This window comes from Poecilia latipinna, unplaced genomic scaffold (assembly GCF_001443285.1).
Source record: "Poecilia latipinna isolate Pla-1442-1.1 unplaced genomic scaffold, P_latipinna-1.0 Scaffold48, whole genome shotgun sequence".
Taxonomy (NCBI): Eukaryota; Metazoa; Chordata; class Actinopteri; order Cyprinodontiformes; family Poeciliidae; genus Poecilia; species Poecilia latipinna.
This window is the reverse complement of record NW_015112664.1, coordinates 211,035-229,635: the sequence shown is the minus strand read 5'-3', so window position 1 is coordinate 229,635 and position 18,601 is coordinate 211,035. Positions and strand designations below refer to the sequence as shown.

At 43.2% G+C, this 18,601-nt stretch overlaps 1 protein-coding gene across 4 annotated transcripts in view; it reads left to right on the top strand.

The window, feature by feature from the left end:
- Nucleotides 1–18,601, top strand: part of srgap2 (SLIT-ROBO Rho GTPase activating protein 2) — a 68,801-nt gene that overhangs the window by 29,717 nt on the left and 20,483 nt on the right. For 3 of the 4 annotated variants that reach the window (XM_015050231.1, XM_015050223.1, XM_015050248.1), the window contains exons 2-6: nucleotides 3,032–3,224; nucleotides 11,463–11,625; nucleotides 15,650–15,712; nucleotides 16,912–17,127; nucleotides 17,445–17,573. In XM_015050231.1, the coding sequence (XP_014905717.1) occupies nucleotides 3,032–3,224; nucleotides 11,463–11,625; nucleotides 15,650–15,712; nucleotides 16,912–17,127; nucleotides 17,445–17,573 (764 nt within the window). Of the gene's footprint in view, nucleotides 1–1,762; nucleotides 1,972–3,031; nucleotides 3,225–11,462; nucleotides 11,626–15,649; nucleotides 15,713–16,911; nucleotides 17,128–17,444; nucleotides 17,574–18,601 lie in introns of those variants that run through there. The other variant, XM_015050238.1, reaches the window with a different exon arrangement.

Below are 18,601 nucleotides of genomic sequence, written 5' to 3'. Positions count from 1 at the left end.
TTGCTGTCTCCATCCATTATCTCCTTGTTTTCATCTTTATGCCCCGGGTGGAACTGAGAAAACAAATCCAGGTTAATGACATGAATTTGCGCTACACTTACACAGGTTGTCAAAAAAAAAAAAGAAGAAGGAAAAGACAGGTGGCTGCAGTGAATATAAACAGGAAGATTCTAAAGCTAAATGACTATCCTCCTTTAAATGCAGTCCCTGCAGAGATAACTAGCTGTGTTCAAGCTAAATCCTCTTTCCTATTGGTCTGCTCAGCTCCTGGCTGAATGGAGTGAATAATATATGCACAACTCTCCTGCAGACAGAGCCAGACAGCCTGTAGCTTCCGCTGAGAGAGGAGGTGAGACACTGGAAGGCAAGGAGGGAGGAAAGGGGAGAGGAGAGCATCGGTAAAGTAGATTCCCAGAGCTCGATATTAAGACCTGCTCTCATCTGCCTGGAAAATGTGACTGGACTGGCTGGAGGAGGTGGAGGCGTCACATTCCGGTTCGTCCCCCACTGTGGGACTCGGTCAGGGATGATGGACATTACAGAGCAACAAAACAGAAGTTAACGGCCCGCGACGAGTGTTATTATTACTCTTTTTTTTCTCATAATCTCTCACAAGTGTGTAAAAATATTATTTCACCCTTATTTCCACACGCTACAGCATTTTTACTCTCCAAGTCAATAAGACATGGAACGACCGGGCCTTTTTTTTTTTTTTTTCTGGCCTGAGCAAATTATCAGTTTTCTTCAAAATCCATCTCGCCTATCCCTGTTTTGGCAGATTTTCTTTCCAGGATCTATGACTAACGGTGCATCGAGCTTAGGGAATAAAACGGTGCATAATTTATGGTCCAGGCAAGATTTTAGCTGTATATCTTGGTGGAAAACTGACAACCTACTATTTTTTTTTGTGTGTGTGTGGGAAAAGAAGTCAATTTCAAACTCAGTAAAAGTAACAACTCCAATCATACTGTCAGTTTTTGGACTTGCGAACATCATTAATCAGAGATTTATGTTATTATCACAGGGTGACTAATGCTTTCTGACACACACACACACACACACACACACACTGATTGATGGGGAAGGCAAATAGTATTATTACATTATTTTACCGCAACAAAGAACAATAAACGTGCGTCATTTATCGTTAATATTTAATTTTTCAACCTGATAGTGCTGAGTGACTTCAAGCGAACGCATTGAATTTGAGAGTCCTCCTCCATATTTTCTTCAAGCCATCCTTCCACTTGCTCTCTCCCGTTCCTGCTCTCCCTATTTGTTTTGGAGGGATTGTTTCCGTCTGAAGCGTTGTGCGTGCGCTGTGTTGTTGCTGTTGTTGTCTTGAATGGGCTAATTACAAGGCCACCATCTCGAGGTTTTGTGTCACGGGTTGAAGAGGTGGGACTCTGACTCACTCCCCCATCATTGGCGGTGCTGCGCAATGAGTAAATTACACCCAAACAACTGTACATGAACAGACTGCGAGACAATAACACATGTTGTCAAAGCAAATCTTCACACCAGGCCATTAGCACAAGACACCGCCAGTGCATACGCACGCATGCATGCATGCGTTTACTGTGAGCTTCGCTACTTCTACAGCGCTACATCGTCGCCGGCGGCTTTGTGGGCTTTTTAGACAGCGTGCAAATGACCGAACAGCCTCGTGGACCCATAAGGTCCATGTCTACGGGGGCGTGAGAGAGCAAGCGAGAGAGAGAGAGAGAGAGAGAGAGGGAGGGAGGAGCGGCATGGTCACAGACACATTTAGATATCCCACTTCTCTTTGTGGTTATGAGAAACTGCACTCTCAGCTGGTAAAGACAAAAGCTGCATCACCGCCGGCGTGACAGGCGGCTGGCTCCTCTGGTCCCCGCGAGTGTTTGTGTGGCTGAGTGTGAGTCGAACACTGCAGCGCAGCGAGGATGGAGGCCAAAACTGTCCGATTTCTCTACAGCCAGCGGTGTAAAGGTAGGAGAAGACGTGTGTGTGTGTTGTTTTCCAACTCAAGAGAAGACTCACCCTCCTCAGCGTTGGCAGACTGCGAAGGGAGCATAGCATTAACCTGTCAGCTGTCTGCACTGATTCGACGCATGTGTGTCGGTGCCAGTGCCCTTGATTTTATCCACGTAAACGCATGCGTTTTGCAGCGGTCTCGCTCCCCCTGCAGTGGACAGCGCTCTCCAGGGGATGTTTGTGTTGCCAGTGATTGAATGTGGTTTCTGAGTGTGTCTGCACTGAGTGCACTCTATTAATTTGAGGCCAGGAGGAGTGCAGGAGCGGGCAGAAGGGACGGAGGCAGGAGGAAAATGAAAAGTGATAAGCAGGGATAAATGGCTGCCTCTGGAGATGAAAGGGGATATCTGATCCCCTTAACACACACACAAGCACAGTTGGCTGTAAACATGAAGATGCACACTCATGCTTGGGAGGTTCGTGCTTCATAAACTGGAGGGCAGGAGACAGACTTCCGCCAAGTTTTCCAGCTCCAGGTGTTTTTGATGTCGGATGGCTCGCACGCTGTAATGACAACCAGGCTTTACTCTTTGTCATAAGTGCATTCCCTTGTTGCATAGGTAACAACGTGCCATTGGCGAGTAAATAAGCATTTATCTTAGAATATCAGGAAGCAAGTGTTATATGCAGCTCTGTGGATCCTGTGACTCTTCCTGTTGACTTAAATGTGTCAGATCGTCCAACAGTCTCAGAGTCAGACAGCCAGAGTAAATTTCAAATACAGTTTTCCACTGATTATTTCATTTATTAAAGGATTTAAAATATCCAAACTAACTTGACCTGATGAAAACAGTTAGTTAACTGTGATGACTCACTTTTTTTTTTTTGCTCCAAAACCATGCAAATGTAACTCAAGTTATATTTGCATGATATGAACATTTTTGTTTGAGCAACTGTAACAAAAGAATAGCAAAAGAAATCTCAAAGTACTTTGTGTGTGTGTGAGAAATAACACCTGCATTACAGCTACCACAGCAGAGCTAGCTTCATACCCCTCTTCTTTGTGCCTTCGCAGAGGTCCGAGCCCAGCTGGTGGAGCAGCTCAAGTGTTTGGATCAGCAGTGTGAGCTGCGGGTTCAGCTGCTTCAGGACCTGCAGGACTTCTTCAGGAAGAAGGCAGAGATCGAGATGGACTACAGCCGGAACCTGGAGAAGCTGGCTGAGCGGTTCCTCACAAAGACGCGCAGCACCAAGGACCATCTACTCAAGTACGTACTTCAAGAGTCGATCAGTTAGGCGCAAAGTTTAAGCAGAGCTGCAGGTCGGTAATTTGCGTGTGTAGGTTCGTGGGGCCGAAAATAGCCACTCTCCTTATTTAGCCCTTTTGAGCAACATAGTTTTTCACAGACTGCTGGCTTCCTTCCTGAAAGAATAGAGAAGTAGAGGCAGCAGGCAAGGAAATGAAAGAAAAAAAAATTGCACAAAGAGAGGTGACAGATGTCCTAATTGCACTGTCGAATTTTCACCTAAATCACTCATTGCCTCCTGCGAAGATTTACCGAAGTAGTGCATGATTCATGTTGATCTCTTTTTGAACATATTACGCCCCGTGAGAAAGGCTGCATATGACAAAGGCAGAATCTGCTGCCAAAATTGTCCAGGTGGTGTTTCTGTGCTCTGACTGTTTTGTAGCATCTTGCCATGAAGGGAACCTTTGCTAAACAGACCAGTCGTTTTCTCCATAGATGGGGTTTTCTCTGTCAGTGACTTGTATTTCCATTTTTTATTTTTATTTTTTTCTCCTCCCATCAGCAGTAGACGACATAAAAGATGCACTCTGAAATTCCCCGGTTTAGGCAGCTCGGTTTATCTGGCAGCTTTTAATAGGAGGGAGCAGGCTGTTTCCCTGTGGGGAAGTGCTAGCTAATCATAAACCTCATGCATGCACACACACAAACTTGGCAGAGCTACTGCAAATTAAGGAAGCCAGGGGAGACTTTCTACTGACATAACTGTACCTATTTGCATCTGTCTTCTCTGACTTTTAACCAGTGACAGGGATTAAAATGTCACAACACCTTTTTAGCCGGCGTGTTAGCAGGCCTGCTGCACACAGCTAGAAGTCGTTTCTGCGATCTTTACGACCAGGACATTTATTTTTGTTTTTTTGGATGTCAAGACACATTTTGCTTTATGTGCAACCAGACAGAGCAAGGCCCAGAGGAGCATAGCAGCTCATGCCAAAAAAGATCAACGGCTGTAAACATATTCATAGTATTTGTAGGGCTCCTCTGTGGCACAGTTGTTACCGCCGGGGCCGCTATTGCAGCTTAGCAGGAAGGTTCTGGGTTTGAATCCCAGCTTGTGGCCTTTAGGCAAGGAGTTTGCATATTCTTCTCATGGAAGCATAGGTTGTCTCCGGGTACTCTTGTTTCTTCCCTTAGTCCAAAAACATGACTCTCGGGTTTGTTGGGTTCTCAAAATTACCCTTGGGAATGAGTGTTCATGATTGTGTGTCTCTGTGTTGCCCTGTGATGGACTGGTGACCTGTCCAGAAGGGATTAGCAATTATATTAGAAATTCTACCTGGTGGTGTACGCTGAAATCTGTTGCGGTTGGGGTTGTTCTTTTGAATATCTTTCCCTCTTTTTGATCAGTGAAAGCAGAAAAAAAACTACATCAAACTGACCCCTGTTGGTAAAGCTGTTAAAACAAAACCTGGAAGGTGAATGCTAACGGGTTTTGACTTTGAATGAGCAAGCTAGCTGCTAGCTGCTTGCTCCAGTGATCAAATAAAGCTTCAACCTGTTAATATATTCACTGTAGGAAGACAAAGTTTGAACTGTATCATATATGTTTTTTACAGTATCATATATAAGTCTACTCGTGTGTTTTCAGCTACTTTGTTGTGTTGTAATCTGACTTTTGGGAGTAAAATAAAAATGCTAGCTTGCTTTACAATGAACTCATGTGAGATGTGAATGGAATAATGCTTATTGGTGCATTTAAAATTTGGAACTATAGTGAAATGTAAAATCATGAAACTTAATTCACATTAAGTTTCATGTTATAATTCATGAGGAACAAAGGTGTGTTTTGCATTAAAAGTTTCTCTTCAGCCTTAAACATGAACTCTTTGAGCTGCAGTGATTCTCATTGAAATGTTAGGGGATAAAAGTTTCAGGCGAAAGTTAAGCGAAGTACAATTTTTTATGGAGGCTGTATGCGTTTAATTAAACAGAGAGACCTTTTGGATGGAAATGTGTAGATGTTGATTAATCACGGGTGCAGATTTGAATGAGCCCAAGGTCTCTCTAATCATCACCGCAGCTTCATAAATCTGCCGATAATCATCCCATGGAGGCATGAATAGCTGCAGTAAGTGAGTCAGGACTTTCTATGACAGCTATAAGTCATCAGTAAATGCTTACTCTTTCAAAATTATAATTTGGAAACCAGTTCCTCATTCTCCATTTAGTCTTTCATGGAATCAGTGAACACCTAAATAAGAGAAGTGAATGTGTAACTTGGAGACAGATTAGCTTTCTTCTGTTGAAACCAACTTGCTTGTTGGTTGCTGCAACATCTCTGCAGTTCATGTGACATAGTTAAAGTCTGCTTTGATGCTTGTTGCAAATGTAACAGCTACAAAGAAATAGATTTCAGTGAGTGATGCAAACTTTTTGGTGGCAGTGAAATAGTATTTGCCCCTTTTTTCATTTATTCTGTTTTATTCGAGGTTTTGCTTCGCTTAAATGTTTCAGATCATCAAATAAGATTTCATATTTTTAAAGGCTAAAGTTGTAAAACCAGACTGGCTCTATTTAAAGGAGCAATTGACCCACAAGCCCTAGTAATGGTAGTTGCTCCACCATTGCGCCACACACAAGATGGCTGCCGTCTTGTGTGTTTTTGCGTCGCTGTAAGGGAATTTTGGCCTTCTCTTCTTTCCGGAAATGTTTCAGTTCACATTTGCCATTTACAAGCAGCGTGTTAAAGGTTTTGCCGCAGCATCTTAATCAAATTTAAGTCCAGACTTTGACGAACACCCCTTTAAGACGTTCGTTTTTTTGTATGTTTTTCTTTCAGACGTGGACTTGCTGGTATTTTTGTATCGCCGCCTTGCTGCATGACCCAAATGTGGTTTGCTAAAGTTCACAAACTAGTGGCTGGTTATTCACCAGCATTTTCTGCTAGAGAGCAAAATTTGTGGCTCCATCCAAGTACTGACTGACTGCAGAACAGTTCTGGATCGTCGTCACTCCACCACCATGTTTGACTGCCGGACAAAGCTGTTGCAGTTTTACACATCAGGCAACAGGACTCAGAAAAGGTTCCACTTTTGACTGATCCATCCACAGAATACTTACCAGAAAGTCTTGTGGATCATAAAGATGTTTTTTTGTTTGTTTGTTTGTTTTTTCTTATAGAAAGTGAGACGGGCCTTTATGGTGTTCTCGTTGAGGAAAGATTTTAATGTTGTGCCCAGCCCCTCTCTTTTTGTTGAATCATGAACACTAACCTAAACTGAGGAGAATAACATCTGAAGTTTTACATGTTGTTCTGAGTTGTGTTGTGACTTCCTGGACGAGCCGTTATTGTGACTTTGAGTAAATGTGAAAGCCAAGCCACTCTTGGGAAGGTTTACCACCGTTCCATGTGTTCTTCATTTGAAGATTATGGCTTTCATTGTGGTCTGCTGGAGTCCCAAAGCTTTAGAAATGGCTTTATGACCTGCTTAAGACTGATATTATGTCAAAGGCTGTTGCACCTGCTTCATATTGTCAGACAGGTTTGATTTGGGGACGTCGACTCTACTAATGAGGCAGAAATCAGACCTGGGCTGGGCATGTGGCGTTGATTATTAGAATGTGTTTGATGTGAATCGTGTCAGCGTGACAAAAAAAAAAAAAAGCTGAAATATTTTACAAGGTGGCAAATACCCTTTTCACATCATTGCATGCATGCTATTTTTTTATTTTTTATTTTTTCACTTTGGAGATTTTAAAGGACTTATTAAGAAACAGGAAGCTTTTGCTGGAGTTTCTGACCGACTGGATGTTCCAAAGTGACTTCAAATCTTTTGAGAAAGGCCGGATCATTTGTCCCTTTCAGTTGCCTCATTTCCTGTTTTCATTTCCCATCCACCAATGACCTCCTCAATTGTCACCTTCCTCTTTTTTTTTTTTTTTTTTTTTTTTCTTCGCTTTCGCTCAACTTTTTTTTTTACCATCACACTATGCCAGAGATACATTTTTCTCTGCTGGGGGGCAAACCCCACATTCATGGGCCGTCTGATTCACAGGCGCAGACTAAAAGGGATCAATAGGTTCTCTAAACGAAACCCAATTCCTACTTTGAGGACATCCACTACCCCCCCCTGTGTCTAGCACACACCCTCCAGCTCAGATCAATATACAGGCAGTTGAAGAGCATGTGCTGCATTTTGGGGAGGGGAAAGGAACAGTGGAAAAGAGAAGAGCAGTGGAACAGAGTAAATGCAGCCCCTCTGTTTGCTCACATGCTGTGGTCCATCTAGATGTCTTTAAGGAGAAAATACGAAGCCACTAATTACAAAGTGGTCAGTATTTATTCGTGTATTTATTTAGCTTCTCTCTACCTCCAACATCTGTGTATTTAACACTCTTCTTGCATCTGCTGCTGCTCTGGCAGAGTGTCATGCTGGAATTTCAGCTATTTTCCGGTTCTGTGTGTGTATCTGGGTGTTTGAATCAAGGAGAGCGTGTGTGTCTGTGTGTGAGAGAGTTGCCTGTGGCTCATACACTCTCAACAGGCCAGGCGTCAATGGTGCTCCTAACAGTGTGGGATGTGAGGGTTGTAAGTATGTTGATCCCATGGAGATCCCTGGTATGTGTGCTATTTGGCAGACTGCACAGCAGTGGCTGCAGGGTTATATGGTTAAACTGTATGGTGTGTGTGTGTGTGTGTGTGTGTGTGTGTGTGTGTGTGTGTGTGTGTGTGTGTGTGTGTGTGAGTACCCTGATTGGTTGAGAGAGAAGTTTTCTGAGCAGTTCCGCTATAAAAACCCCCCTTATGCCAAATATTAGTCCAGTTTCAATTGTTCATGTAACCAATACTTACATAGATTTAGGAGAACTGCTGTCATTGCTGTGTGACCAAAAGTGGCCTAAATATTTTGTTTTGCATCTGCTGTGCTTCTTTTGGTCTGGCCAGTGGCCTTTACTGCTCCAAAAAGAAACCACACATGTATAAATATAATAAGGCAGTCACTTAACAAAGGACCTTGCACAGACAATGACGAAGACAAAAGCTTCTCTTTAATCTGTGTTTGGTCACTCGTGCCTATTAAATAAGTCTTGCGAAAATAGGTGAAGCATGGATTACCGAAAGGCGAGCTTCAGTCAAAGTAAAGGGCTGGGGTCTCGATTTGGACATTTTGCATGTCTTGTACCGATCTCCTGAGCTGACTCGACCATGTGCTCTAAAGACGGAAGACTTATTATAGATCTGCGCTTTAAAGACTTCAGATCTGACTTAGATCGCAAGCTTGCAACTTGAAGCTCACGAGCTGTTTCTCACTTCATGCAATAAGTGATGAAGTTAAGCCCATACATATGCCACAGCCTGGAGTTTTGACAAGATGTGACCCGGATCCCCGGCGCAGCATGTGCGGATTCACCTATTTGTGGATTTTTCTATGGAACGTAACGGCAAATTCTTCTGAATATATAAACATTCGAAAGAAAGTGCAGCTGGAGAAGCTGAAACACACATTGGCAGAACGCTACTTGGCACGCCAGTCCAAGAGCGCCATTCATTTTCCTTTGCACTGATTAGCTGTACCCACAATAGCAGAGATAAGGAGAGCGGTTGATGTTCTGCAGTAGTGCTAAGCCAGTTTCCACTGTGCACATTAATGCATATTTAATATTTCCACAATTAAAACAGGCAGCAGTGAATGTTTTTAGAACGGGTCGCAAGTATTTGCAGATTTTAGCTATTTATGGTCCCTGAATCCTGGGTGTACTTCGGATCCGCTGTGTGCTTGTGTAAAATGGAGACTTTTATTTATTTAACAGAAATGTTTACAGCCTGCAGGTTATCAGTGGTGGTTAATAATCATAACACCTTGCTCTGTATGCAGAATGACTAGACTAAAAGAGGAATTATTAATAGGTGTTGCCTTATTGACGCCGTGTATTGTTTTTTTTTTTTACTTAAGTGCTTTTATATTTATATTTCTGTGAGATAAATGTCACATCCTAATATTATTCTTTCTTGTTGAGTGAAATGTTCTAAAATTAAAAACTACATTTTAAAGCAGGCTATTGAAAGACTTGACAATGACTGACAAAGTTCAGAAAACTTTTTTTTTTGTTTGTTTTTTTTTTTTTTACAGTGGAAGGATCCATTTAGAAAAGTCTTTTTCTCTACTCGTTGTGACCTTTGGGTCACCCGGCTTCTTGTCTCATCTGTGAAGCATTTGGTAGCATTTGAGTCGACTGGCATTGCTGCGGTGGCGATCACTGGTGAGATAAGGGTGTCGTGTCACCAGCTTCTTGAAACAACAGAGGAACTGCGCTCTCGGCTTTACGTTGTGCAACCGGTGGAGGCCAGACGAAAAGCTGCCCCCGCTGAGGGAAGTGAACACACACACTCTGGTCCGCATGACTTTATGACACATGGAGGCTTTCAGCTCTCTTTGGCTTTTAATGGGAGCGTGGGGGATTTTTTTTTTTTTTTTCTCCCTTTTGTCATGCCACGGTTGTTATTATCACAGCCATTTGACCTGTGACATCATGTGCCACCCCGTGTCCCCCCTCACCCCCCCGGACACACACACCTCCTCACAGACAAAACCCCTGACTCAATACCCTTCAGTCAAAGACTCTCTCTGTCTGTTTGACATTGCGTATGCTACGGTCTCAGCTCTACTTTTCCTGAACTCCCCCCGTGTGTGTGTGTGTGTGTGTGTGTGTGTGTTAGTGTGTGTGATGTAAATGCCTTGCAGCTCTTGGTCTCTCTATCCAGCTAAAGCTGCTCTTAACGACACAAAGGCCGTCTCTCATCCACTTACACTCACTCATAATCCATTTTACCCACTAGATCATCCATGGATCACCCATTACTCGTACTGTGCTCACACACACACACACGCACACGCGCACACTCGAACAGCCCATGTGAAAGCAGTTGCATTGTTGCATAAGCGAGTGATTACCTACTACCATGGCATTACTCTAATGGCACCATGGCCACTTGAAACAACGTCAGTGCTGTAGCATTGACTTATTATATGTTTGATAAAATGACTCTGAGAGTTTCTTTCTTTTTTCCTCCCACTCTGGTTTCTTAGAAACGGCAGCTGTGCTTTTTGCAGGGAGTGTTACCTCTTCCTGATGGCTTTTTCACCTCGGCCAGTTGTGTTTGGACTGGCTTTCGGTCTCTCTGTGGGGGTGCGTGTGTGTGCGCGTGTGTGTGCGCGTGTGTGTGAGTTCAAAAGAGAAAAGATTGCTAGCTTTTGCTCTGATCTGTCTGGATTTTTTGGTTTTTTGGTTGAGATTGTATATTTTTGTTGTGTGTGTGTGTTTAAACCTCACACACGCACAAAAAGCAGCTGAGAGAGGAGCTTTAAATGACAACATTTTCAAATATTACTACTGAAAAACACACTCCAGACAAGGTTTATTTTTTTAATTGTCAGGTAATGTATTTTTAATGAAGTTATTGAGTCTCGCTTTTGTCGGTTTTAATATTTTTAATTATAGAGAATGTGTACTAAAATGTGGGGGAAACCTATTTAATCCTTTGAACTTCCACCATTTTGTTTGTCTTTTGATGCTGGATGTGATTATCTTGTTGGAGAAAGCTCCTAACCATTGGAATGTGTTTGACTAACGACAGCCTGTGAATTAAATGTTGCATATGTAATCTTGTGAGTTCAGCAGTGTGTCAGAGTCCCACTTTCAGACAACTGGGTCATTTTAGCTCATGAACAGCTTTGATCTAAGTCACCCCGTTGCAGCTCCGGCCTCCCTGGAGGATGAACCTCCACTCACAGCCTCAAGTCATGTGCAGCCTGTAACAGACTCTCTTTCACGACTTCCCTGGCAGCTTCCCTGTCCCTGCATGCCCACAGCATGGTGCCGCCACCACTGTGTTTCATAGAAAGACCAGTCGTTCAGGATATTTTTTGTCTCATGTTACCAGATCACACTCTTCCATATGTTTAAAGTTTTCCTGACGTTGATCTTTGTCCCACCTCAAAATGGAGCACTTCCTTTTGTTTTTTTTTGTTTTTTTTGTTGTTGTTGTTGTTTTGTCTCAAAAACGACCGATAGTACACGTTCAAGTTTGTGGCCATAACTTGACGAAATGGAAACAAATTGAAGTGAGTTTGAATACTTTTGCAGGTGTATAAGAATAGACTTGTTGGTCTTGGAAACCCTCTTAATGTTGCATGTGTCTGTGTGTGTGTGTGTGTGTGTGTGCGTGCGTGTGTGTGTGTGTGTGTGTGTTTGCAGGAAGGAGCAGACCATCTCATCTCCGGTGAACTGCTGGAACCTGCTGCTGCTTCAGGTGAAAAGGGAGAGTCGGGACCACGCCACTTTGTCCGACCTCTACCTCAACAACATCATCCCACGGTTCGCGCAGATCAGCGAGGACTCGGGGCGCCTCTTCAAGAAGGTAATCAGACGCATACACGCAGACACGCACACACACACACACAAACACACACACACACGATGCATTTACGAGGAACTCGAGTGATGCAGAAGAGACAGAGGGCATAATAAATCTGTGTCCTGTTTCGGGCACGTCCATCCTTCTCCCTCGCGTCTGCTTTTTGTCCTGACTGATTTATTGACAGCTGAACCATAAGCCTGGGCAGTTTATAGTGTCTGGGTTTCATACAGGAGAGTCCCCCCTCCCCCCCTCCCCCCAGCCTGTAAGATGAAACAGATAAGAATAGAGAATTGTAGTGTGGAAGAGCAGAAAAAGCAAAGGAACAAGATAAAGATGGAGGGTGAGGGGGAGGCTAAGCATGATGAAGCAAACACCAGAGCGCAGTTCTCCCCCTGGAGACGGCTGTTCATCTCCAGGAAGGACGTCTTAGACTATTTGTTCAGCAGGAGTCCCGCAGAGCGAGTGTTGCTGCGGGATGAGGTCATTTTTACCGAAAGTCGGAGCTTCACGAGATCAGCCTTTGCTTTGGCTCGGATTCAAAATTACAATACATTTCAGGTTGGAATAGTTTGGGGTTTTTTTTTTTTTTGGATGAAAGCAAAGAGGGCTGGAACTGGGCGTACCGCAGTATGGGAGAAGAATGTGGAGAATCTGAAACCCTCTCAGGTAGAGGAAGATGACTGTTCAGTACAAGTGTGGAGTGTGAAGGGAAGTTGTGTCTGCGTATCTGGAATGTCGTGGCAGCGGCGGCCGATTTCCATCCCGATAGAAAGTCTTTAAACTGCATGCACACTCTGATTCCCGATACCAGAACAAAGCAACCAAAAAACTGCATGTTTTTTTTTTTTTTACTTTTTTTCTCTCTGGATTTTAATGAGACGTCGTTAATTTTCCTTTTTGGGGGTATTTTCCTTGTGCTGGTTGTTGTACTGAAGGGTTGATTTCATCTTGTCTGGTTCGTAAACAGCCTGCAAACAACACACCCACACAATGCTCTAAAGTCTAATTAAGCGCATAACGAGTCCATTTATTATGTTTCCATTCAGTGGCAGGAATACTAGTAACGCCAGAGGCCATGACGGTCTCACCACAGCTCATATTTGACGAGGCAGCGTTGAAGGAGCTGAACAATGACGGCGTTTGACTGAAAGAAGTATCGAAATCAACTGTGCTGAACTCATCCGCAACTATAAAAATCCCTCAACGTTGAAGTTTTTTTTTTTTTTTTTTTTTTTCGAAGTTTTTCTCCAAACTGCAATACGTTCAGTTTGGACAGATTGCTACATAGAAATCGACCCAATATTGGGTCGGATATCGTTTCAAACATTACAAAGTACTGCATGCTTGGAAAAAAGAAATCACACAAGAACATTTCAAATACATCAACATAGCTGATGTTACAGCTACGTTGTAATAGCTAAAGTTGCATATAAAATGCCCCTTCAGATGAACGATGCAGTCTCAAAATTATTCAACTTCTTGTTGACAAGAATCATTCATAATTAGCGGAACACCCTTTTAATTTTATGGCCTTCTGTTAAAATATGATTCATGGCCTCCAGCTTCTGCCACCGTTCCTCTGAACTCTCTGCCAATTCCTCATTTTGTAGAAGCCTTGATTCACGAGTTTTCTCGGGTTTGTGTGCGACACCCATTTTTGCTTTCAAACAAATAAACAAAAAAGGTTTTCAAAGAGTCAAAGTTAAGGAATTCTGGTGGCTATTTTAGTATCTTCTAGGACTTCTTTTGAAACCAAGCCTGGGTGAAAATTAGGGACGTCGTCACGCTTCTCGTTTGTTTACTTTGGTCTGAATCAGTTCATGAGTTTAACTTGTAACCTATTTTTTGGTTCAGCTCTTTTTATCTTATGCTTCTCCAAGCACACCGCTGATGAATAGATTAGAAAAGTTTTGATTCGTCGCTTCTCAGAATAGAATCCCAAAAGCTTTTTAGCTCATTTTTGTTGTTGTGAGCGAATTGGGGCTGATTTTTCGGTAACCCTTTATTTGAAGGGGGTGTGCATAAGATTGGCATCATAAATATGACATAACACCTGCTGCGAACATGAAGGAGTCTTCATGAATGTCTGTGACTGTTGCCATGAAGTGTCATTTGGTAAATAATGACATTTTTAGTGCAAAGTTGGCTGTTTTAAATGGACTTTTAATGCAACTTTTAGCACAACTTTGTTTAAAAGTGTGATTATTTACCGAATGACACTTCATGACAACAGTCATAGGCATTCAGAAAGACTCCTTCATGTCTATAATAGCTGTTATGTCATGTTTATGACAGTGTCATGTCACCTCTTCAAATAAAGTGTCAGCGATTTTTCTTTTGCTTTCGCATCAGTTATAATAACTTCAATCGTGCAAATAATTTTTCCAGCTACGTCTCTTGGAGCACCTTATATTTTCTGAACTTTTTAGACAGTTCACTTTACTTGCCATATTTCTAACATGCAATAAATCCTTACTGTGATTAGTCTCATCTTACTGTGAAACTCTTGATTAATTACATCAGGTACGCCTGAGACCACATTTGCAAATCCGTGCTCTCTCCCTCGAGGAATTGAAATGAGGTCCTTGAATAATTTTGAGACATCGAAAGTCAAATTTTGTGCTGGATTCAGATAAAACAGATGTATTGCAAACACGTGGGCAACTGTGAGTGAATCAATGCTTTCAAAAACTGTTCTCAGCGAAGATGTTTATTCTGGCACATTTTTAAACAGTCTCTCAAAACGTTTCTTTACTCTCGGTATAATTCCTCTACGTGGCACGATATCATACATAATTAAGCTGTTTGTTTGCTATGAAAAAAAAAAAAAATTTGATGTCACAATATTTCCTGCTTTGATAAAGCTAAGTAACAGATCACTGACCCAGCTTTCTACAGGCGAAGATCAAACAGATCTGGGTCTTGTCAGTTTGACAGCGGAGATGGTGGATGTTGATTTAACTCTCATGTCGCCTCATTAAGGAAATCAACAAGAGCGCCTTCTTACGTCTGCAGTAAATGCATTTGTTATTCATTTATTTGACGTTTTGAGGTCTTTCTCCGTGTTGGCGACGACAGCGCTTGAAATGTTTTAAATAAGCCACGCCAAATTTATTGATAAGCGCTTTAAAAACAGCACAACTGACCAAACGGATGAATAGATATCAGATGTAAGCATTGCATAGCAACAGGCTAGCATTAGAGGCTCTCTTGTTCTGTTCAGCTTGTTTTCGGGAAGAACAACGTTTACGATTTCCTGGTGAGAAAAATCAGCTGTAATGTCCACAGCAGCAGAGCGACATCAAAGTCCAACATGCATGATCAGAAACGCCGTTGACAGCTGTGGCGTCTCTGGTTTCTCAGTGTTTGTAAATGTAAATGCAGGCAAAAACTTCATTTGCCTGTGCTGCTAACTATAGTTGGGCCTAGTCGCTGAGAACAGCAATTAGCAAATTTCACTGGCTTTTCGACACGTTCCTATTGGGCGTGGCATCATTCCAAGATTTGGTTGAGCCAACACACTTTTCAGGACTTTTTTTAATTTTTTTTATTTAATTTTTTTGGTCCGCTTCCCTTTCGCTTGAACTTTGTCATGCAGTCTGCTCTCGCGGTAAAATATTTTTGCATAATTGTCTGCGCTATAAAAGGCTTGAGGAGTTTACATTCTACGCGTGTTATCTTTCTATTCCAGCCTTGAAGGCAGGAAGCGTCACACGGTGTCCGCTCTGTGAAGCTCACTGAGACAAATCTGTGTTGTTGGGCTACAAAGCAAAAATGAGCTGAGCTGACCTTCATCCCTCTCTTTGCGCCAGCAGTGGAATCAACAGGAGGGAGGAGGGGGGGGTGGAGGGACCATGAATATGTCCTCGATTGCTTTGTTGCCTTATTCACCTGGGTTCAACACATTTCTGTCAATGCTATATAGACTGTTTAATCTTAGATGGATGGACGTTTGTTTTGCAGACTATGTTAATGTGTCACTCGGAGCACTTTGTTCACGTAGCCTGTATTTTTCTCTTTTCAGAGCAAAGAGGTTGGAGTGCAGCTGCAGGAAGACCTGATGAAAGTCCTCAATGAACTTTACACGGTAGGAAAACCTCTGTGGGCGATCATCACACACGATGCACTCTGTTTGTGTTAGGATCAGAAATCTCTTCCTTAGAGGTGGCCGCTGATGCTAAAACAGTGTTATTTTTGACCTTTTATTTTAATACCACCACACAGAACTAAAGTATTTTACAAAGGGTATCATCAGCACCAATATATGATGTGGCCAACCCTGGCTACCACTTGATGTTTCTTATAATTTGGTGACATAATTAAATATTTCTTTACAATCTTTTGATTTTTTTTTTTTTTATCTCTTTAAGCTGACACTGAGGACAACCTCCTTCTTGACAAAATATAAACAAAACTGGAGTGGTGTCAGCTTTTAGTGGCTATCATCAGCACCGTTTCTCTCTCTGGTGCTGGACTCGCACGCTCGTTTAAGTTGCATTTTACCCAGGATGCCGTGCTTTGTGGTCCGCTTTCGCCGCTTTTGGAGTGATCTCCGGTCCACTTGTGTTATGCATTCGAACAGTGCCAGAGTTCATTTCCACTGAACTGAAACCAGTGCAGTTTTTTTTTTTTTTTTTTTTTGCATCAGAGTTTGGTTGCGTATTCACACTTCTCAAAATGAACCGGACTTTCCAGCGTTTGATGAAAGTGGACTAAGTAGGACTGCTGTGAATGCACCCTAAGAAAGGATCACATCTCTAAAACACATTGCTGTTTTATATATCTTCCATATCACAATGGCTATGACAGTAGACATTTCACACTCTAATCCTCACTCTTATTTTTGTTTTGTTTTTGTTTTTTTTTTGCATAAATGCATTATAATATCTAAATGCCCCATGTGGCAATAGAGGCAATAGAGGGTATTTCTGGGCTTTACACTAAAGCACGCTACATATCTTTAGGTCTGCCAGACCCATAAAGGCAAATCTTATTCTATAATTACAGCGTATAGCAAGAGATAGAAATAGATCTGGTTTGAGTGACGCTCACATGCATGCTCACGCACTGGAAAGTGTGTTTGCCTGCTGTTTTGAGGGGCTGAGGCTCTGAGCAGAGCTGTGTAATGACGGCTCTGGCAGTGGTCAATGAAATACAGCTGACGCTGCACATAAATGCTCACTTCGACTGTTTTAGCCCTTTAACGCAAACTCATATAAGCTCAGGAGGGGGCGAAGATCTCCTGAGCCGTGCTCACCGATTAAAGCACCAGATTCCTGCTCACAGGTGATGAAGACGTACCACATGTACAACACCGACAGCATCAACGCCGAGTCCAAGCTGAAGGAGGCGGAGAAGCAGGAGGAGAAGCAGATGGGACGCTCCAGTCGACAGGAAGACAAGCAGACCCCGCGCTCCCCCGACACGCTGGGCAACATCAGGACCGAAGAGAGAGTCGTCCGCCGTTCCAGCGTGAAAAAAATCGAGAAGATGAAGGAGAAGGTAAGTGGGTCGGGTCGGGGTGGGGCGGACGGGGGGGAGGGTGGGCCACACAGGCATGTCTGCGTGTCATGAATGATTTATAGCCGTGCGACAGGCTTACTGCTAACCTTGTCTGCCAAAGCGGCAGCTTGTCAGAGTAACAAGCGTCTGCACCTATTATCCCCTTTAATCAATACCGAGGCGTTTCACTTTAACACCTATTTCCCCCAGTCGTTCCTCCACACATCCTGTCATCAGTGTTTCCCCATTTACTGATTCTTTTTTTTTTTTTTTTTACAATTCTCGTTTTTTTTTTTTTGTTTCCTTTTTCTTATCAGAGACAAGCTAAGTACACAGAGAACAAGCTGAAGGCCATCAAGGCCAGGAACGAGTACCTGCTGGCGCTGGAGGCCACCAACAGCTGCGTCTTCAAATACTACATCCATGACCTCTCCGACATCATCGACGTGAGTATAAGCGCGCGGCTACCCTGTGATGTGAGCTGGTGTCTGAGGACGTCGCCGGCCTCAGCGTGTGTCCTTTGTCGTCCGTTTTGAGCTCGCGGTTTCCCCTGGGTTCGTCTCTTCACATTAGCTTCAGTGTCTCTAATGAAGACTGCGAAGCGGCCGCCCTCTGTGCCCGCGTCCCTTTTTTTGTCGCAACAATCGGCGGTAGCAGCTTCTCTGTTAGGATTTATGTGCCGTATTTTCTGCCCACGAGCTGAACCACAGAGCACAGATGTGCCGCAAACGCGTTTGTGAAGGCTTAGAGAAACGGCAATGGTTCATGGTTTACTGGGTAAATGCTCTAAAGGACACATCCAGTTGTTTAGTTTTTACAGCATATGTTTAATATAATGTTGACATAAAAGGCTGGGAAAGGACTCGGCTTCGTAGGCCACTGCAGCTGCACGAGAAAGGTGTCCTATGCAGCCTGGGAAAGTCTGGGATTTAATTTAATTCTTTGGAAAATATGGGGGGATGCGGGGTACTGTACCAACTGACTTAATTCTGTCTTCATTATCCATCCTTCTGCATCCTCATAGACTTTCTCCATCTGTCCTTATTCTTGTATTTCCTTGTCCTTTCTTTTTTCTTCCTTCCTTCCCACTTCTGTTTTTACCTTGTATCTTTGTGGCCTATCTCCCGTCGTTCTGTTTCTTCTTTCTTTCTTGCTTGCTTTTTTGCCTCCCTTTCTTTCTCCTCTTTGTATACCCACTCCTTCGCCTGTGTGTCTGATTCACCTTTCTTGCTCCTCGGTGTGATGCACGAGAGACTGCAGCAGAGGTAGTCATAGAGCCAAATTGGTGTGAGCGTGTCATGTGGATGGCAGCATGTACAGCACACCGCTCTAATGAACAACGCTGTTAGCACTCAGTGGATGCTGGCCGGAGTGTGTGTAGGCACATGCCAAGGCGCGGAGCTGCATTTTTTTTTTTTTTTTGGGGGGGTTTGTGGGTGGGGTGGGGGGGGTGTGGGGTGCTTGTGGGTGGTGG